Source organism: Delphinus delphis, chromosome 5 (genome assembly GCF_949987515.2).
Source record: "Delphinus delphis chromosome 5, mDelDel1.2, whole genome shotgun sequence".
Classification (NCBI taxonomy): Eukaryota; Metazoa; Chordata; class Mammalia; order Artiodactyla; family Delphinidae; genus Delphinus; species Delphinus delphis.
Genome location: NC_082687.1, coordinates 14,090,476 through 14,105,043, shown reverse-complemented (window position 1 = coordinate 14,105,043; position 14,568 = coordinate 14,090,476). Strand labels below are relative to the sequence as shown.

The following is a 14,568-nucleotide window of genomic DNA, read 5'->3' as shown; positions in this document are numbered from 1 at the left end:
ACTTAACCTCTCAGAGCCTCAGATTTCTCACCTGGGAAGTACAGATAATGCTACATTCTTTAGAGGAGTGCTGTGATGATTAAAGATAGGTGAAAGTGGGGCTTCCCTGGTGGCGCACTGGTTGAGAGTCCGCCTGCCAATGCAGGGGACACGGGTTCGTGCCCTGGTCCGGGAGGATCCCACATGCCGCGGAGCGGATGGGCCCGTGAGCCATGGCCGCTGAACCTGCGCGTCCGGTGCCTGTGCTCCGCAACGGGAGAGGCCACAGCAGTGAGAGGCCCGCGTACCGCAAAAAAAAAAAAAAAAAAAAAGATAGGTGAAAGTAAGCGTGCTAGTAGTAAAAAAGCTCAATAAATATTAGTTTTCTGTTGACTTCTACAAGTTAACCGATGCATGCTATCATGGTATACCAACGTTTTTTGAGGGGTTCCATTGTTACTGATTGCTGGCTTTGTTGTATTTTTCTTTTCTTCTTCTTTGCTATTATAAATCAAAGGTTGGAAACCATACAGTTCACAACCCCTTCCAATCTGCCCTCCATATCTACTTCCACATTAAATATTTCTAAACTGCAGTTATCAAGGTCAATAAATCTGATGGCTGGATTTCAGTTCTTCTCCTAACAGCATCTAATATGGCTGACCTTACTTCTTCCTCCCTCAGTAAACTTGGCCTCAGCGACACTATACTCACTGCTTCACTGCTAATTCCGAGTTTCCTAGGGAGAGCCTCCTTTACCCAAGCATTCAAGTCTCAAGGCTAATCTACTCTGGTAGATTAGGTTGTCCTATTATTGTTCTCAATTCTTCATGCCACACCCTAACCATGGCTTCCCTTTCACTTTGAGCTTGAGGATGTCACTTGATTTGGTAAATGGAATGTTAGAGGACATAACACAAGCAGAAGCTTTAAAAGGTTCCTCCCTCAAACTCATTTGAGAAAGAATTTTGGGGCTTCCCTAATGGTGCAGTGATTAAGGATCTGCCTGCTAATGCGGGGGACACGGGTTTGATCCCTGGTCTGGGAAGATCCCACATGCTGTGAAGCAACTAAGCCCATGCGCCATAACTACTGAGCCTACACTCTAGAACCCACGAGCCACAGCTTCTGAAGCCCGCGTGCCTAGAGCCCAAGCTCTGCAACAAGAGAAGCCACTGCAATGAGAAGCCCGCGCACCACAACCAAGAATAGCTCCCACTCACTGCAACTAGAGAAAGCTCGCGTGCAGCAACGAAGAACCAATGCAGTCATTAATTAATTAGTTTGCTTGTTTGTTTATTAAAACAAACAAACAAACAATATGCCCTTGGTAGCTGCCAGTCCAAGAAGAATGAAGAAATGTTGGGAGCAGGCCGGAAGCCAAGCCCACCCAGGCCAGCACAGCCCAGCACAGCTGCAACCCACAGGAAGACACAGGAGTGAAATAATAAATGTCTTCAGTGGTAAGAATCACTGTGACTTTAAGGATGCTTATTTCACAGCGAAAAACTGACGAACAGACATTGGTTCAAGATGGCGGAGTAGAAGGCCATGCTCTCACTCCCTCTTTCGAGAACACCGGAATCACAACTAACTGCTGAAAAATCATCAACAGGAAGACACTGGAACTCACCAAAAAAGATACCCCACATGCAAAGACAAAGGAGAAGCTGCAATGAGATGGTAGGAGGGGCGCAATCACAATAAAATCAAATCCCATAACTGCTGGGTGGGTGACTCAGAAACTGGAGAACACTTAGACCACAGAAGTCCACCCACTGGAGTGAAGGTTCTGAGCCCCATGTCAGGCTTCCCAACCTGGGGGTCCGGCAATGGGAGGAGGAATTCCTAGAGAATCAGACGTTGAAGGCTAGCAGGATTTGATTGCAGGACTTCAGCAGGACACGGGGAAACAGAGACTCCACTCTTGGAGGGCACACACAAGGTAGTGTGCACGTCGGGACGCAGGGGAAGGAGCAGTGACCCCATAGGAGACTGAACCAGACCTACCTGCTAGTGTTGGAGGGTCATCGGCAGAGGTGGGGGGTGGCTGTGGCTCACCAAGGGACAAGGACACTGGCAACAGAAGTTCTGGGAAGTACTCCTTGGCTTGGGCCCCCCCAGAGTCTGCCATTAGCCCTACCGAAGAGCCCGGGTAGGCTCCAGTGTTGGGTCACCTCAGGCCAAACAACCAACAGGGAGGGAACCCAGCCCCACCCATCAGCAGACAATCGGATTAAAGTTTTACTGAGCTCTGCCCACCTGAGCAACAGCCAGCTCTACCCACCACCAGTCCCTCCCAGCAGGAAACTTCTACAAGCCTCTTAGATAGCCTCATCCACCAGAGGGCAGACAGCGGAAGCAAGAAGAACTACAATCCTGCAGCCTGTGGAACAAAAAACACATTCACAGAAAGACAGACAAGATGAAAAGGCAGACAGCTATGTACCAGATGAAGGAACAAGGTAAAACCCCAGAAAAACAACTAAATGAAGTGGAGATAGGCAACCTTCCAGAAAAAGATTTCAGAATAATGAGAGTGAAGATGATCCAGGACCTTGGAAAAAGAATGGAGGCAAAGATCAAGAAGACACAAGAAATGTTTAACCAAGATCTAGAAGAATTAAAGAACAAACAAACAGAGATGAACAAGACAATAACTGAAATGAAAACTACATGAGAAGGAATCAATAGCAGAATAACTAAGGCAGAAGAACGGATAAGTGACCTGGAAGACAGAATGGTGGAATTTACTGCTGTGGAACAGAATAAAGAAAAAAGAATGAAAAGAAATGAAGACAGCCTAAGAGACCTCTGGGACAACATTAAACACAACAACATTCGCATCATAGGGGTCCCAGAAGGAGAAGACGGAGAGAAAGGACCTGTGAAAATATCTGAAGAGATTACAGTTGAAAACTTTCCTAACATGGGAAAGGAAAGAGCCACCCAAGTCCAGGAAGTGCAGAGAGTCCCATACAGGATAAACCCAAGGAGAAACACGCCAAGACACAGAGTAATCAAATTGGCAAAAATTAAAGACAAAGAAAAATTACTGAAAGCAGCAAGGGAAAAATGACAAATAACATACAAGGGAACTCCCATAAGGTTAACAGCTAATTTCTCAGCAGAAACTCTACAAGCCAGAAGGGAGTGGCATGACATACTTAAAGCGATGAAAGGGAAGAACCTACAACCAAGATTACTCTACCCGGCAAGGATCTCATTCAGATTTGATGGAGAAATCAAAAGCTTTACAGACAAGCAAAAGCTAAGAGAATTCAGCACCACCGAACCAGCTCTACAACAAATGCTAAAGGAACTTCTCTAAGTGGGAAACACAGGAGAAGAAAAGGACCTACAAAAACAAACCCAAAACAATTAAGAAAACAGTCATAGGAACATACATATCAATAATTACCTTAACGTGAATGGATTAAATGCTCCAACCAAAAGACACAGACTTGCTGAATGGATACAAAAACAAGACCCATATATATGCTGTCTACAAGAGACCCACTTCAGACCTAGGGACACATACAGACTGAAAGTGAGGGGTGAAAAAAATATTCCATGCAAATGGAAATCAAAAGAAAGCTGGAGTAGCAATACTCATATCAGATGAAATACACTTTAAAATAAAGAATGTTACAAAAGAAAAGGAAGGACACTATGTAATGATCAAGGGATCAATCCAAGAAGAAGATATAACAATTATAAATACATATGCACCCAACATAGGAGCACCTCGATACAGAAGGCAACTGCTAACAGCTATAAAAGAGGAAATTGACAGTAACAATAATAGTGGGGAATTTTAACACCTCACTTACACCAATGGAAAGGTCATCCAAACAGAAAATCAATAAGGAAACACAAGCTTTAAATGACACAATAGACCAGATAGATTTAATTGATATTTATAAGACATTCCATCCAAAAACAGCAGATTACACTTTCTTCTCAAGTGTGCACAGAACATTCTCCAGGATAGATCACATCTTGGGTCACAAATCAAGCCTCAGTAAATTTAAGAAAATTGAAAACATATCAAGCATCTTTTCTGACCACAACGCTATGAGATTAGAAATCAATTATAGGGAAAAAAACACAAACACAGGGAGGATAAACAATACATTACTAAATAACCAAGAGAGCACTGAAGAAATCAAAGAGGAAATCAAAAAATACCTAGAGACAAATGACAACGAAAACATGACGATCCAAAACCTATGGGATGCAGCAAAAGCAGTTCTAAGAGGGAAGTTTATAGCTATACAAGCCTACCTCAAGAAACAAGAAAAATCTCAAATAAACAATCTAACGTTACACCTAAAGTAACTAGAGAAAGAAGAACAAAAAAAAACCCAAAGTTAGCAGAAGGAAGGAAATAATAAAGATCAGAGCAGAAATAAATGAAATAAAAACAAAGAAAATAGCAAAGATCAATAAAACTAAAAGCTGGCTCTTTGAGAAGATAAACAAAATTGATAAACCATTAGCCAGACTCATCAAGAAAGAGGGGGAGAGGACTCAAATCAATAAAATCAGAAATGAAAAGGAGAAGTTACAACAGACACAGCAGAAATACAAAGCATCCTAAGAGACTACTACAAGCAACTCTATGCCAATAAAATGGACAAGCTGGAAGAAACGGAAAAATTCTTGGAAAGGTATCTTTCCAAGACTGAACCAGGAAGAAACAGAAAATATGAACAGACCTATCACAAGTAATGAAATTGAAACTGTGATTTAAAATCTTCCAACAAACAAAAGTCCAGGAGCAGATGGCTTCACAGGTGAATTCTATCAAACATTTAGAGAAGAGCTAACACCCGTCCTTCTCAAACTTTTCCAAAAATTGCAGAGGAAGGGACACTCCCAAACTCATTCTACGAGGCCACCATCACCCTGATACCAAAACCAGACAAAGACACTACAAAAAAAGAAAATTACAGACCAATATCACTGATGAATATAGATGCAAAAATCCTCAACAAAATACTAGCAAACACAATCCAACAACACATAAAAAGGATCGTACACCATGATCAAGTGGGATTTATCCCAGAGATGCAAGGATTCTTCAATATATGCAAATCAATCAATGTGATACACCATATTAACAAATGGAAGAATAAAAACCATATGATCATCTCAACAGATGCAGAAAAAGCTTCTGACAAAATTCAACACCCATTTATGATAAAAACTCTCCAGAAAGTGGTCATAGAGGGAAACTACTTCTATATAATAAAGGTCATATATGACAAACCCACAGCAAACATCATTCTCAATGATGAAAAACTGAAAGCATTTCCTCTAAAATCAGGAACAAGACAAGGATGTCCACTCTCAATGGTGAAACACTGAAAGTATTTCTTCTAAGATCAGGAACAAGACAAGGATGTCCACTCTCACCACTATTATTCAACATAGTTTTGGAAGCAATCAGAAAAGAAAAAGAAATAAAAGAGATACAAATTGGAAAAGAAGAAGTAAAACTGTCACTGTTTTCAGATGACATGATACTATACATAGAGAATCTTAAAGATGCCACCAGAAAACTACTAGAGCTAATCAATGAATTTGGTAAAGTTGCAGGAAACAAAATTAATGCACAGAAATCTCTTGCATTCCTATACACTAATGATGAAACATTTCTGAAACAGAAATTAAGGAAACACTCCCATTTACCATTGCAACAAAAAGAATAAAATACCTAGGAATAAACTTACCTAGGGAAACAAAAGACCTGTATGCAGAAAACTATAAGATACTGATGAAAGAAAGTAAAGATGATACCAACAGATGGAGACATATACCATGTTCTTGGATTGGAAGAATCAATATTGTGAAAATGACTATACTACCCAAAGCAATCTACAGATTCAATGCAATCCCTACCAAATTACCAATGGCATTTTTTACAGAACTAGAACAAAAAATCTTAAAATTTGTATGGAGACACAAAAGACCCCGAATAGCCAAAGCAGTCTTGAGTGAAAAAAAATGGAGCTGGAGGAATCAGACTCCCTGACTTCAGACTATACTACAAAGCTACAGTAATCAAGACAATATGGTGCTGTCACAAAAACAGAAATATAGATCAATGGAGCAGGATAGAAAGCCCAGAGATAAAACTATGCACCTATGGTCAACTAATCTATGACAAAGGAGGCAAGGATATACAATGGAGAAAACACAGTCTCTTCAGTAAGTGGTGCTGGGAAAACTGGACAGCTACATGTAAAAGAATGAAATTAGAACACTCCCTAACACCATACACAAAAATAAACTCAAAATGGATTAGAGACCTAAATGTAAGACCAGGCACTATAAAACTCTTAGTGGAAAACATAGGAAGAACACTCTTTGACATAAATCACAGCAAGATCTTTTTAGATCCACCTCCTAGAGTAATGGAACTAAAAACAAAAATAAACAAATGGCACCTAATGAAACTTAAAAGTTTTTGCACAGCAAAGGAAACCATAAACAAGATGAAAAGACAACCCTCAGAATGGGAGAAAATATTTGCAAATGAATCATCGGACAAGGGATTAATCTCCAAAATATACAAACAGCACATGCAGCTCAATATTAAAAGAACAACCAACCCAATCCAGAAGTAGGCAGAAGACCTAAATAGACATCTCTCCAAAGAAGACATACAGATGGCCAAGAAGCACATGAAAAGCTGCTCAAGATCACTAATTATTAGAGGAATGCAAATCAAAACTACAATGAGGTATCACCTCACACCAGTTAGAATGGGCATCATCAGAAAATCTACAAACAAATGCTGGAGAGGGTGTGGAGAAAAGGGAACCCTCTTGCACTGTTGGTGGGAATGTAAATTGATACAGCCACTATGGAGAACAGTATGGAGGTTCCTTAAAAAACTAAAAATAGAACTACCATATGACCCAGCAATCCCACTAATGGGCATATACCCAGAGAAAACCATAATTCAAAAAGACACATGCACCCCAATGTTCACTGCAGCACTATTTACAATAACCAGGTCATGGAAGCAACCTAATTGTCCATCGACAGATGACTGGATAAAGAAGATGTGGTACATATATACAATGGAATATTACTCAGCCATAAAAAGGAAAGAAAATTGGGTCATTTGTAGAGATGTGGATGGATCTAGAGACTATCATACAGTGTGAAGTAAGTCAGAAGGAGAAAAACAAATATCACATATTAATGCATATATGTGGAACCTAGAAAATGGTACAGATGAACCAGTCTGCAGAGCAGAAACTGAGACACAGATGTAGAGAACAAACATATGGACACCAGGGGGGAAAGCGGCAGGGGGGTGGTGGTGTGATGAATTGGGAGATTGAAAACAAAAACAAAAAAAGTGACTAATGTTCTACTTACTCTACTCTCTCCCCAACCTCTTACCTGAGCTCCAAATCCATATTCTATTGATAGGCCTACTCTCGGAGATCTCTACTTGGATGTGTCAGAAACCTTAAACTTAGTATATCCAGATTGAAACTCGATTCTTTTCCTCTGTCGTCTTTCATCAAAAGGCTACAATATGCACCTAAGTGTACCCCTGCCAACTTGTGAAGCTCCTCTTGGTCCCCTCTCATCTCCGTGGCATCAACATAAAACTTTCCTTCTAAATATGCCTCCAATACGTCCAACTCTCTCCTGCACCAGCATCACCCTCATCCGAGAACATTTTCTCTCACAGAAACTGTCCTTCCTGAATCTACTTTTCAATTTCTCTTACTCGTCTGCTGTTGTTCTTGAACTTAACTTTTGTCTCCCTCTAATACATTCAATACTCTGCAGCGGAGAAAATTTTTTCTAAAAAGCAAATCAAATCACCTCAATCTCCACTGCCACTCCTGCTTAAACATCCCCTTTAGAACACAGACAAATTTCCCCTGTCTCCAGGCTTAAATCCCACCACGTCTCCTCCTATATGCCAAGCTTCTCCTTCCCACCACAAAGAACTTGCACTGCAGTTAACCATGCCTCAACACCTTCTTCCAAATCAACTTAGAACGCTTCAATGGTCTATAAGGAAAATAGGACAAAATATTTGAAATTGGGATAATTTTGGAAAACCTGAACGTATGATCACCCAAACTACAGCTCAAAGGGCACACACAGATTCACACTTAATTACTACAGACTCACACAAGATAGTAAAATATCTCCCTAATATGCTTCATCCTGCTAATTTTCTCTTCTTCAGAAAACTTTGTAATTTTCCTGATACTTTTTCTGTTTACTGCAAAAAGGTAGTGTTCCCAGGAAACACTGTCTGAGCTTTGGAGTCATTTTATCTTGGCGTAAGCGCTCAGAGATTGCAACCTTGTTCTATCATACAAGGGCCAAGTTACTAGACCTCTCTGGGCCCTGAATTCCTTAGGTCTAAGGTAAGAAAGAAGAATTCCCTACCATGCTGAGTTGTTGTGCTGATTAAATGAGACATATGTTTATGAATACACCCAAATTTCCTCCTTGTGTCATTCAGTTAATACATATTTCTTGAGCTACATATTTCAGGATACACTGGTGAGCTTATATTAGATATATCCCACTTCATAGGAAACTTTAAAAAAAAAAAAAAAAGGTCTCAGCATGAAAAAGAAAAGCATTCAACTCAGCTTCATGCTCCTTCCTGGGGAATGAGGTCCCAAATGGTTGCCCAGATATTCTGCCCAGAGTTCAAACCCAGCAGCCCATCTTCCTATTTGGGTCCATTATCCTCCTTGAGGGAGACTCTGCTTCTCTGACATTTTAAGTCCTGAGACCCACACTTGTCTTGTTATCTCAGCCACTTTGCCCTGGACACACTCTGGCCTCTTTATTTACTGTTGTCCTCACCCTGGGGAGTCAGTGCAGGGACAGTGACCAAAAAAATGGATGTGGCTGCATAAAGATGTGTAAGGAAGAAAGAGGCAAACGGTCCAGTTTCAAATATTAGAAAGTATTTATACAAACATGATTAGCTACTGAGGAGCTTATTCTCTAGTATTTAGCGTCTTAATCTTAACTTCTGGTGGACTCACATAAACTCTCTTACTACGCTGTTTCCCAGAGGCAGTTTATAAATATTCCTAAGAGCTTAGGTGTTCTTTCCAAAACACTAACACCATGACCACAATAAATGTTAGAACAAACAAACAAACAAAAAAACCACATTTGACACCACTGCTATTGCATTTATTTTGGGGGCTGAGGTCTTTTGAAAGAAAATAATGGGTTCTTGCTCCTTGACAGGGACCCTGGGATCTGTGCTCTCTGTGTATGTGCACATGTGATGTTTGCAGGAAGAATGACCTCAGAACAACATTTCAGGGCAAAATGCGATTCAGTACTTCTCTACATACAGGCACAGCTCTGAGAGTTAATGGGTTTAGGACCTAGTCCCCAAAATGTGTTCTTGGAAACACTAGCCTACAATTCTATAGTCAAAAAAGGATGGCTTTCTATTAAAACTAGAGTGAAATAATTTATATGACCAACCTGCAAATATTGTTGACTGAGTCTTCTGGACAATGGTGGTGGCATTTACATCGCAAGATCTTTGGGCGAGGGGTGAGGGCTGTACTCTCACCATCCTCTTTCCTGGTGCCCACGTTCAATTTTCCTGAACTTCGCAAAAGCATGTTATCAAGGAAGTTTGCTGAAAAGAAGAAACAGTAAGAGTTTAAGCATCTTTGGGATAGCCCAGCCACAGTCTTCTGTCCAAAGAATGATGATATTAAACAAAATATTAAGTATCCATAATAGTTAAACGTTTAAACAGAAAACATATTCTGATGTTTTGACACCAAAAAGTATACTTTCTATATGATATATATGTCTCATTAGAAATTCTCATACTCCTTTCAGAATAGTAGTTTCTACATTAAGTTATAATAGTTGTATTTGATTGAGTGCAAGCAGTTCAATGACCCACTATTATATAGATTATCTCTACTCTGTGCGGTAATGCTGTGAGTAAATATAACCATTCCCATTTTCAGATGAGAACATTACGACTCGAAGTTTAAGTGATCTGCACCCTGCAAATAAGTCATGAAGCCAGCATTTACACCCAGATCATCTGGGCCCTAAAACTTTCTACCAGTCTCTTTACTTTAGGGTTCTCTTCACTTTAGGTATACCATGTATTTTTTAAAGAAATCATTAAACATATTTAATCTGCAACATTCATTAGGAAGATAAAAATTTAATTATCAAGATATACAAGCGAAAGTGACGACCTATTACGGTAGCAATGTTTCTACATCTTCAATGGAAGATACGATAGTAGACATGATGTTTAGAGACAGATTTTTCTGGTTCTAAAGTAGGCTTTGCTGTTTACCAGTTAGTTGACATTGAATAGCTTTACAAATAATCCCACTGTGCTTCATTTTCTTATCATCAAAATGGAGATAATTATAAGCACCTACCTCATGTCAAGAGCTTAGAGTGGGTATGTTACATAGTATTACTTGATAAATGTTAGCTAATGTTATTGGAGAAATCTAATTTTTTACCTTTTAAATAGTAAGACAATGTTGCACAACCTAGGGTGACATATCACTGAGACAGTTTTCATGTTTTCTTCTTTACCACCACTTTTGGAAAGAAAGGATGCTTCAGAAGGAGGCATAGATTAATTGACACCAGGTTTCAGGCATTGTGGTAAGAGCTCTCCTACATGCTATGTCACTGTATAAATTGTCACCCTGAGCAATGTTTGATTTAAAATCTAACAACACATCCAGTTTGCCTACAGTTAAATACAATTTCAACAAAAATATTATCTAAAAGATACTGGGTTAAAAAACTGAAATTCTAGATCAGAAGTACAGTATACACAATAGATATGTACAGTGTACGTTTGTTTTTTGTTTTTTTTTTTAACTACAAATTAGTGCCTCCAACCACTGGTTATATCAGAGAATGAAGAGTTTAGAAAAAGGTCTGTGATGATTTATCCTGACTTTTTCTATGTTATGCTAATTAGTTGAATTTGTAGAAAGTAGTAATTAAAGGAAAAACGAATATGTTAGATCCATTTACCAGAATTTCCCCCAATCATTAATTCTAATATTTCATTAGATTTTTCAAATTTATGTAAGATGTACACCTAACTTTCTCAAACAGTTCCTTATATTTTAGTCTGCAGAAGACATATCAATTGTAATATATGAAGAGTCTGTTATATTCAGAATTCTGGGCCACCCACAGTGATTCTGATTCCACAGGTCTCAGGTGAGCCAAGGGAAAGGCATTATTCCACAAGACCCCAGGTGACTGAGACAGATGATGTGCAGACTCCACTTTTAGAAAACTAGGACTAGATTAAGTAAATATTTATTTAATCCAACCACAAAATTAATCCCAATAGGTGTTTATTATTTCTATAAAATCGGTGCTCATCCTTAAGTTAAATTCCAAAATAAAGTGAAGTTAAACACAGTTCATGTTAGTATCTTGTATTTAAAGCCTGCACACGGCTTGCTATCCAGGTGCAGTGGGTATTGGTATGCCTATATATCACCCTGCCATGCTGGTTTCCTTCTTTTTAAATCTGTTTCTCAGTCTTACTAACTTTATGACCTAAATTACCTCAAAGTAACTCAAAGTGATGAAGGTAAGATATTTAAAACTTATTACATCCTGCTTTCTTCCATACCAGGCCCCTGCTCTTTGAAGTTTTTAAAACAAAATAATAAAAATTCATTTATTATGCATATGTCTACTTAGCAAACACATATTGGGTGCCTACCTTGTTCCAGACACAGCCTAGGTAAGTAGGATGAACTAAACATACACAGAATTTACAACCTGGTGGGAAAAGTTGTTAAATGGAATATTCACACAGAATGGTCTACAGTATAAAAAGAAACATCTTTATACTATTGGAAAGAAGATATTTTGTAAAAAAAAAATTTTAATACAGGATTCATGATTTTCTCATATTTTAAATTTATTTAAACAAAATAATGATATAAAATTTAGTTAGAAGGAGATTCTTTGCGGTATTGCTTAACAATCCGTGTTTACAACAAGAGGGGGATAAGTCAGGTCTCTTAAAAGAGATTCCTAGGTAGTCATTAAAATGTAGATGTGAAAGTATATTTACTGACAAGGAAGACTGTTAAAATGCAATTTTTGTTGAAAAGGGCAGTTTACAGAGCATTTTAATTACAAAATCCCACTATATGAACAAGAAAAGGGGCTAAAACAAACAAATAAACAAAAAACCCAACAATATAAAAGAGGTCCAGAGGAGACACTAGCAATAAAAACTTGGTAATCAGAAGGTAAAAATCATCCTTTCTATAGAGATTGTGAAGATGAAATATTGCTGCATAATCCTTCTAAAATGTTTAACACTTCAACATGCAGTCAGAATACATGATATTTTACCAAAAACATATTCATAAGAACAAAAAGATAAGTATAGCTAGCTCATAATAGACACCATTTCTATAAACTGAGTTAACAGACAACATACTGAATGAACATATAAGGCTTCCTTCATACAATATGACCCAAACAAGTAAAAGTAGTGAGATGATAAATGATTGCTTTTAATTAGCATTGAATACATGGATAATTAAATGCAAATCTGAGACAGGTGGAGAGTTCTTTATTTGCTTTTGCCAAAATAATCAAGGGAGTAATCCATGAAAGTATGTAATTGCTACTTAGGAGTCAATTAATCTATATGTGTTTAATTCCTTATGAAATGAAAATCATTATCACATGATTCACAACATTTCCAATCACAAGATTAAACTAAAATAATTAAGTGATAATTTGGAGGCTAAAAAGCGAAGACAAGGGAGAAGAGAAGCAGTAGCAATAGAATGAATAAATATGATTAGACTCAACTTAAAAGCCAAGAGCACAGTTAAAAAGAAAGATTATGATATCTAAATTGAGGTATAGTTGCCATACAATATTAGTTTCAGGTGTACAACAATGTACCACATCTTCTTTATACATCCCTTGCTGGATACTTCAGTTGTTCTATATTTTGGCCATTGTAAATAATGCTGCAATGAACATAGAGGTGCATATATCTTTTCAAGTTAGTGTTTTTGTTTCCTTGGATAAATACCCAGAATTGGAATTGCTGGATCTCATGGTAGTTCTATTTTTAATTTTTTGAGGGAGCTGCATACTGTTTTCCATAGTGGCTGCACCAATTTACATTCCCACCAACAATGTACAAGGGTTTCCTTTTCTCCACATCCTCACCAGCATTTGTTATCACTTGTCTTTTTGAGAACAGCCATTCTAACAGGTGTGAGGTGATATCTCACTGAGGTTTTGATACATATTTCCCTATTGATTAGTCATGTTAAGCATTTTTTCATGTACCTGTTGGCCATCTGTATGTCTTCTTTGGAAAAATGAATATTATTCAGATCCTCTGCCCATTTTTTGTAAATGGAACTTTGTTTTTTTGCTACTGAGTTGTATGAGTTCTTTATATATTTTGGATATCAACCCCTTATCAGATATACGATTTGTAAGTATCCTCTCCCATTCACTAGGTTGTCTTTTCATTTTGTTGAGGGTTTCCTTTGCTGTGCAGAAGCTTTTTAGTTTAAGGTAGTCTCACTCGTTTCTTTTTGCTTGGCTTTGTTTTTGGTGTCAAATCCAAAATACCAACACCAAGACCTATGTTAAAGAGCTTACAACCTATGTTTTCTTTGATGAGTTACATGCTTTCAGGTCTTACATTCAAGTCTTTAATACATTTTGAGTTACTTTTTGTGTATGGTGTAAGATAATGGTCCAGTTTCATTCTACTCCATGTAGCTATCCAGTTTTCCCAACACCATTTATTGAAGAGACTATCATTTTACCATTGTATATTCTTGGCTCCTCTGTCATAGATTAACTGACCATAAGAGTGTGGGTTTATTTCTGGGCTCTCTATTCTGTTCCATTGATCTATGTGTCTGTTTTTCTGCCAATACCATACTGTTTTGGTGACTATAGCTTTGTAAAATAGTTTGCAAGCTGGGAGCATGATGCCTCGAGCTTTGTTCTTCTTTCTCAAGATTGCTTTGGCTACTCAGGGTCTTTTGTGGTTCTATACACATTTTAGCGTTGTTTGTTCTATCACTGTGAAAAATGCCATTGGAATTTTGATAGGGATTATATTGAATCTGTAGACTATTTTGGGTAATATGGACATTTTAACAATATTAATTCTCCCAGTCTGTGAGCATGGATTAGCTTTACATTTGTTTTTGTCTTCTTCAGTTTGTTTCATCAATGTCTGATAGTTTTTAGTGCACAGGTCTTTCACCTCCTTGGTTAAATTTATTCCTAGGTATTCTATTCTTTTTGATGCAATTGTAAATGGAAATCGTTTTCTTAATTTCTCTTTCTGATAGTTCATTCATTATTAGTGTATAGAAATGCAACATATTTCTCTACGCTGCTTTTATACCCTTCAATTTTACTGAATTCATTTATTAGTTCCAACAGTTTTTGGTGGAGTTTTTAGGGTTTTCTATATATAACATCATGTCATCTGCCAATAGTGACAGTTTTACTTCTTCCTTTCCAATTCAGATGCCTTTT

The 14,568-nt window shown here is 38.0% G+C and overlaps 1 protein-coding gene across 2 annotated transcripts in view; it reads right to left on the bottom strand.

The window, feature by feature from the left end:
- BMPR1B (bone morphogenetic protein receptor type 1B) overlaps positions 1–14,568 on the bottom strand; it is a 113,266-nt gene that overhangs the window by 52,635 nt on the left and 46,063 nt on the right. The window contains exon 2 of one of the 2 annotated variants that reach the window (XM_060011609.1): positions 9,487–9,646. In XM_060011609.1, the coding sequence (XP_059867592.1) occupies positions 9,487–9,646 (160 nt within the window). Of the gene's footprint in view, positions 1–9,486; positions 9,647–14,568 lie in introns of those variants that run through there. The other variant, XM_060011611.1, reaches the window with a different exon arrangement.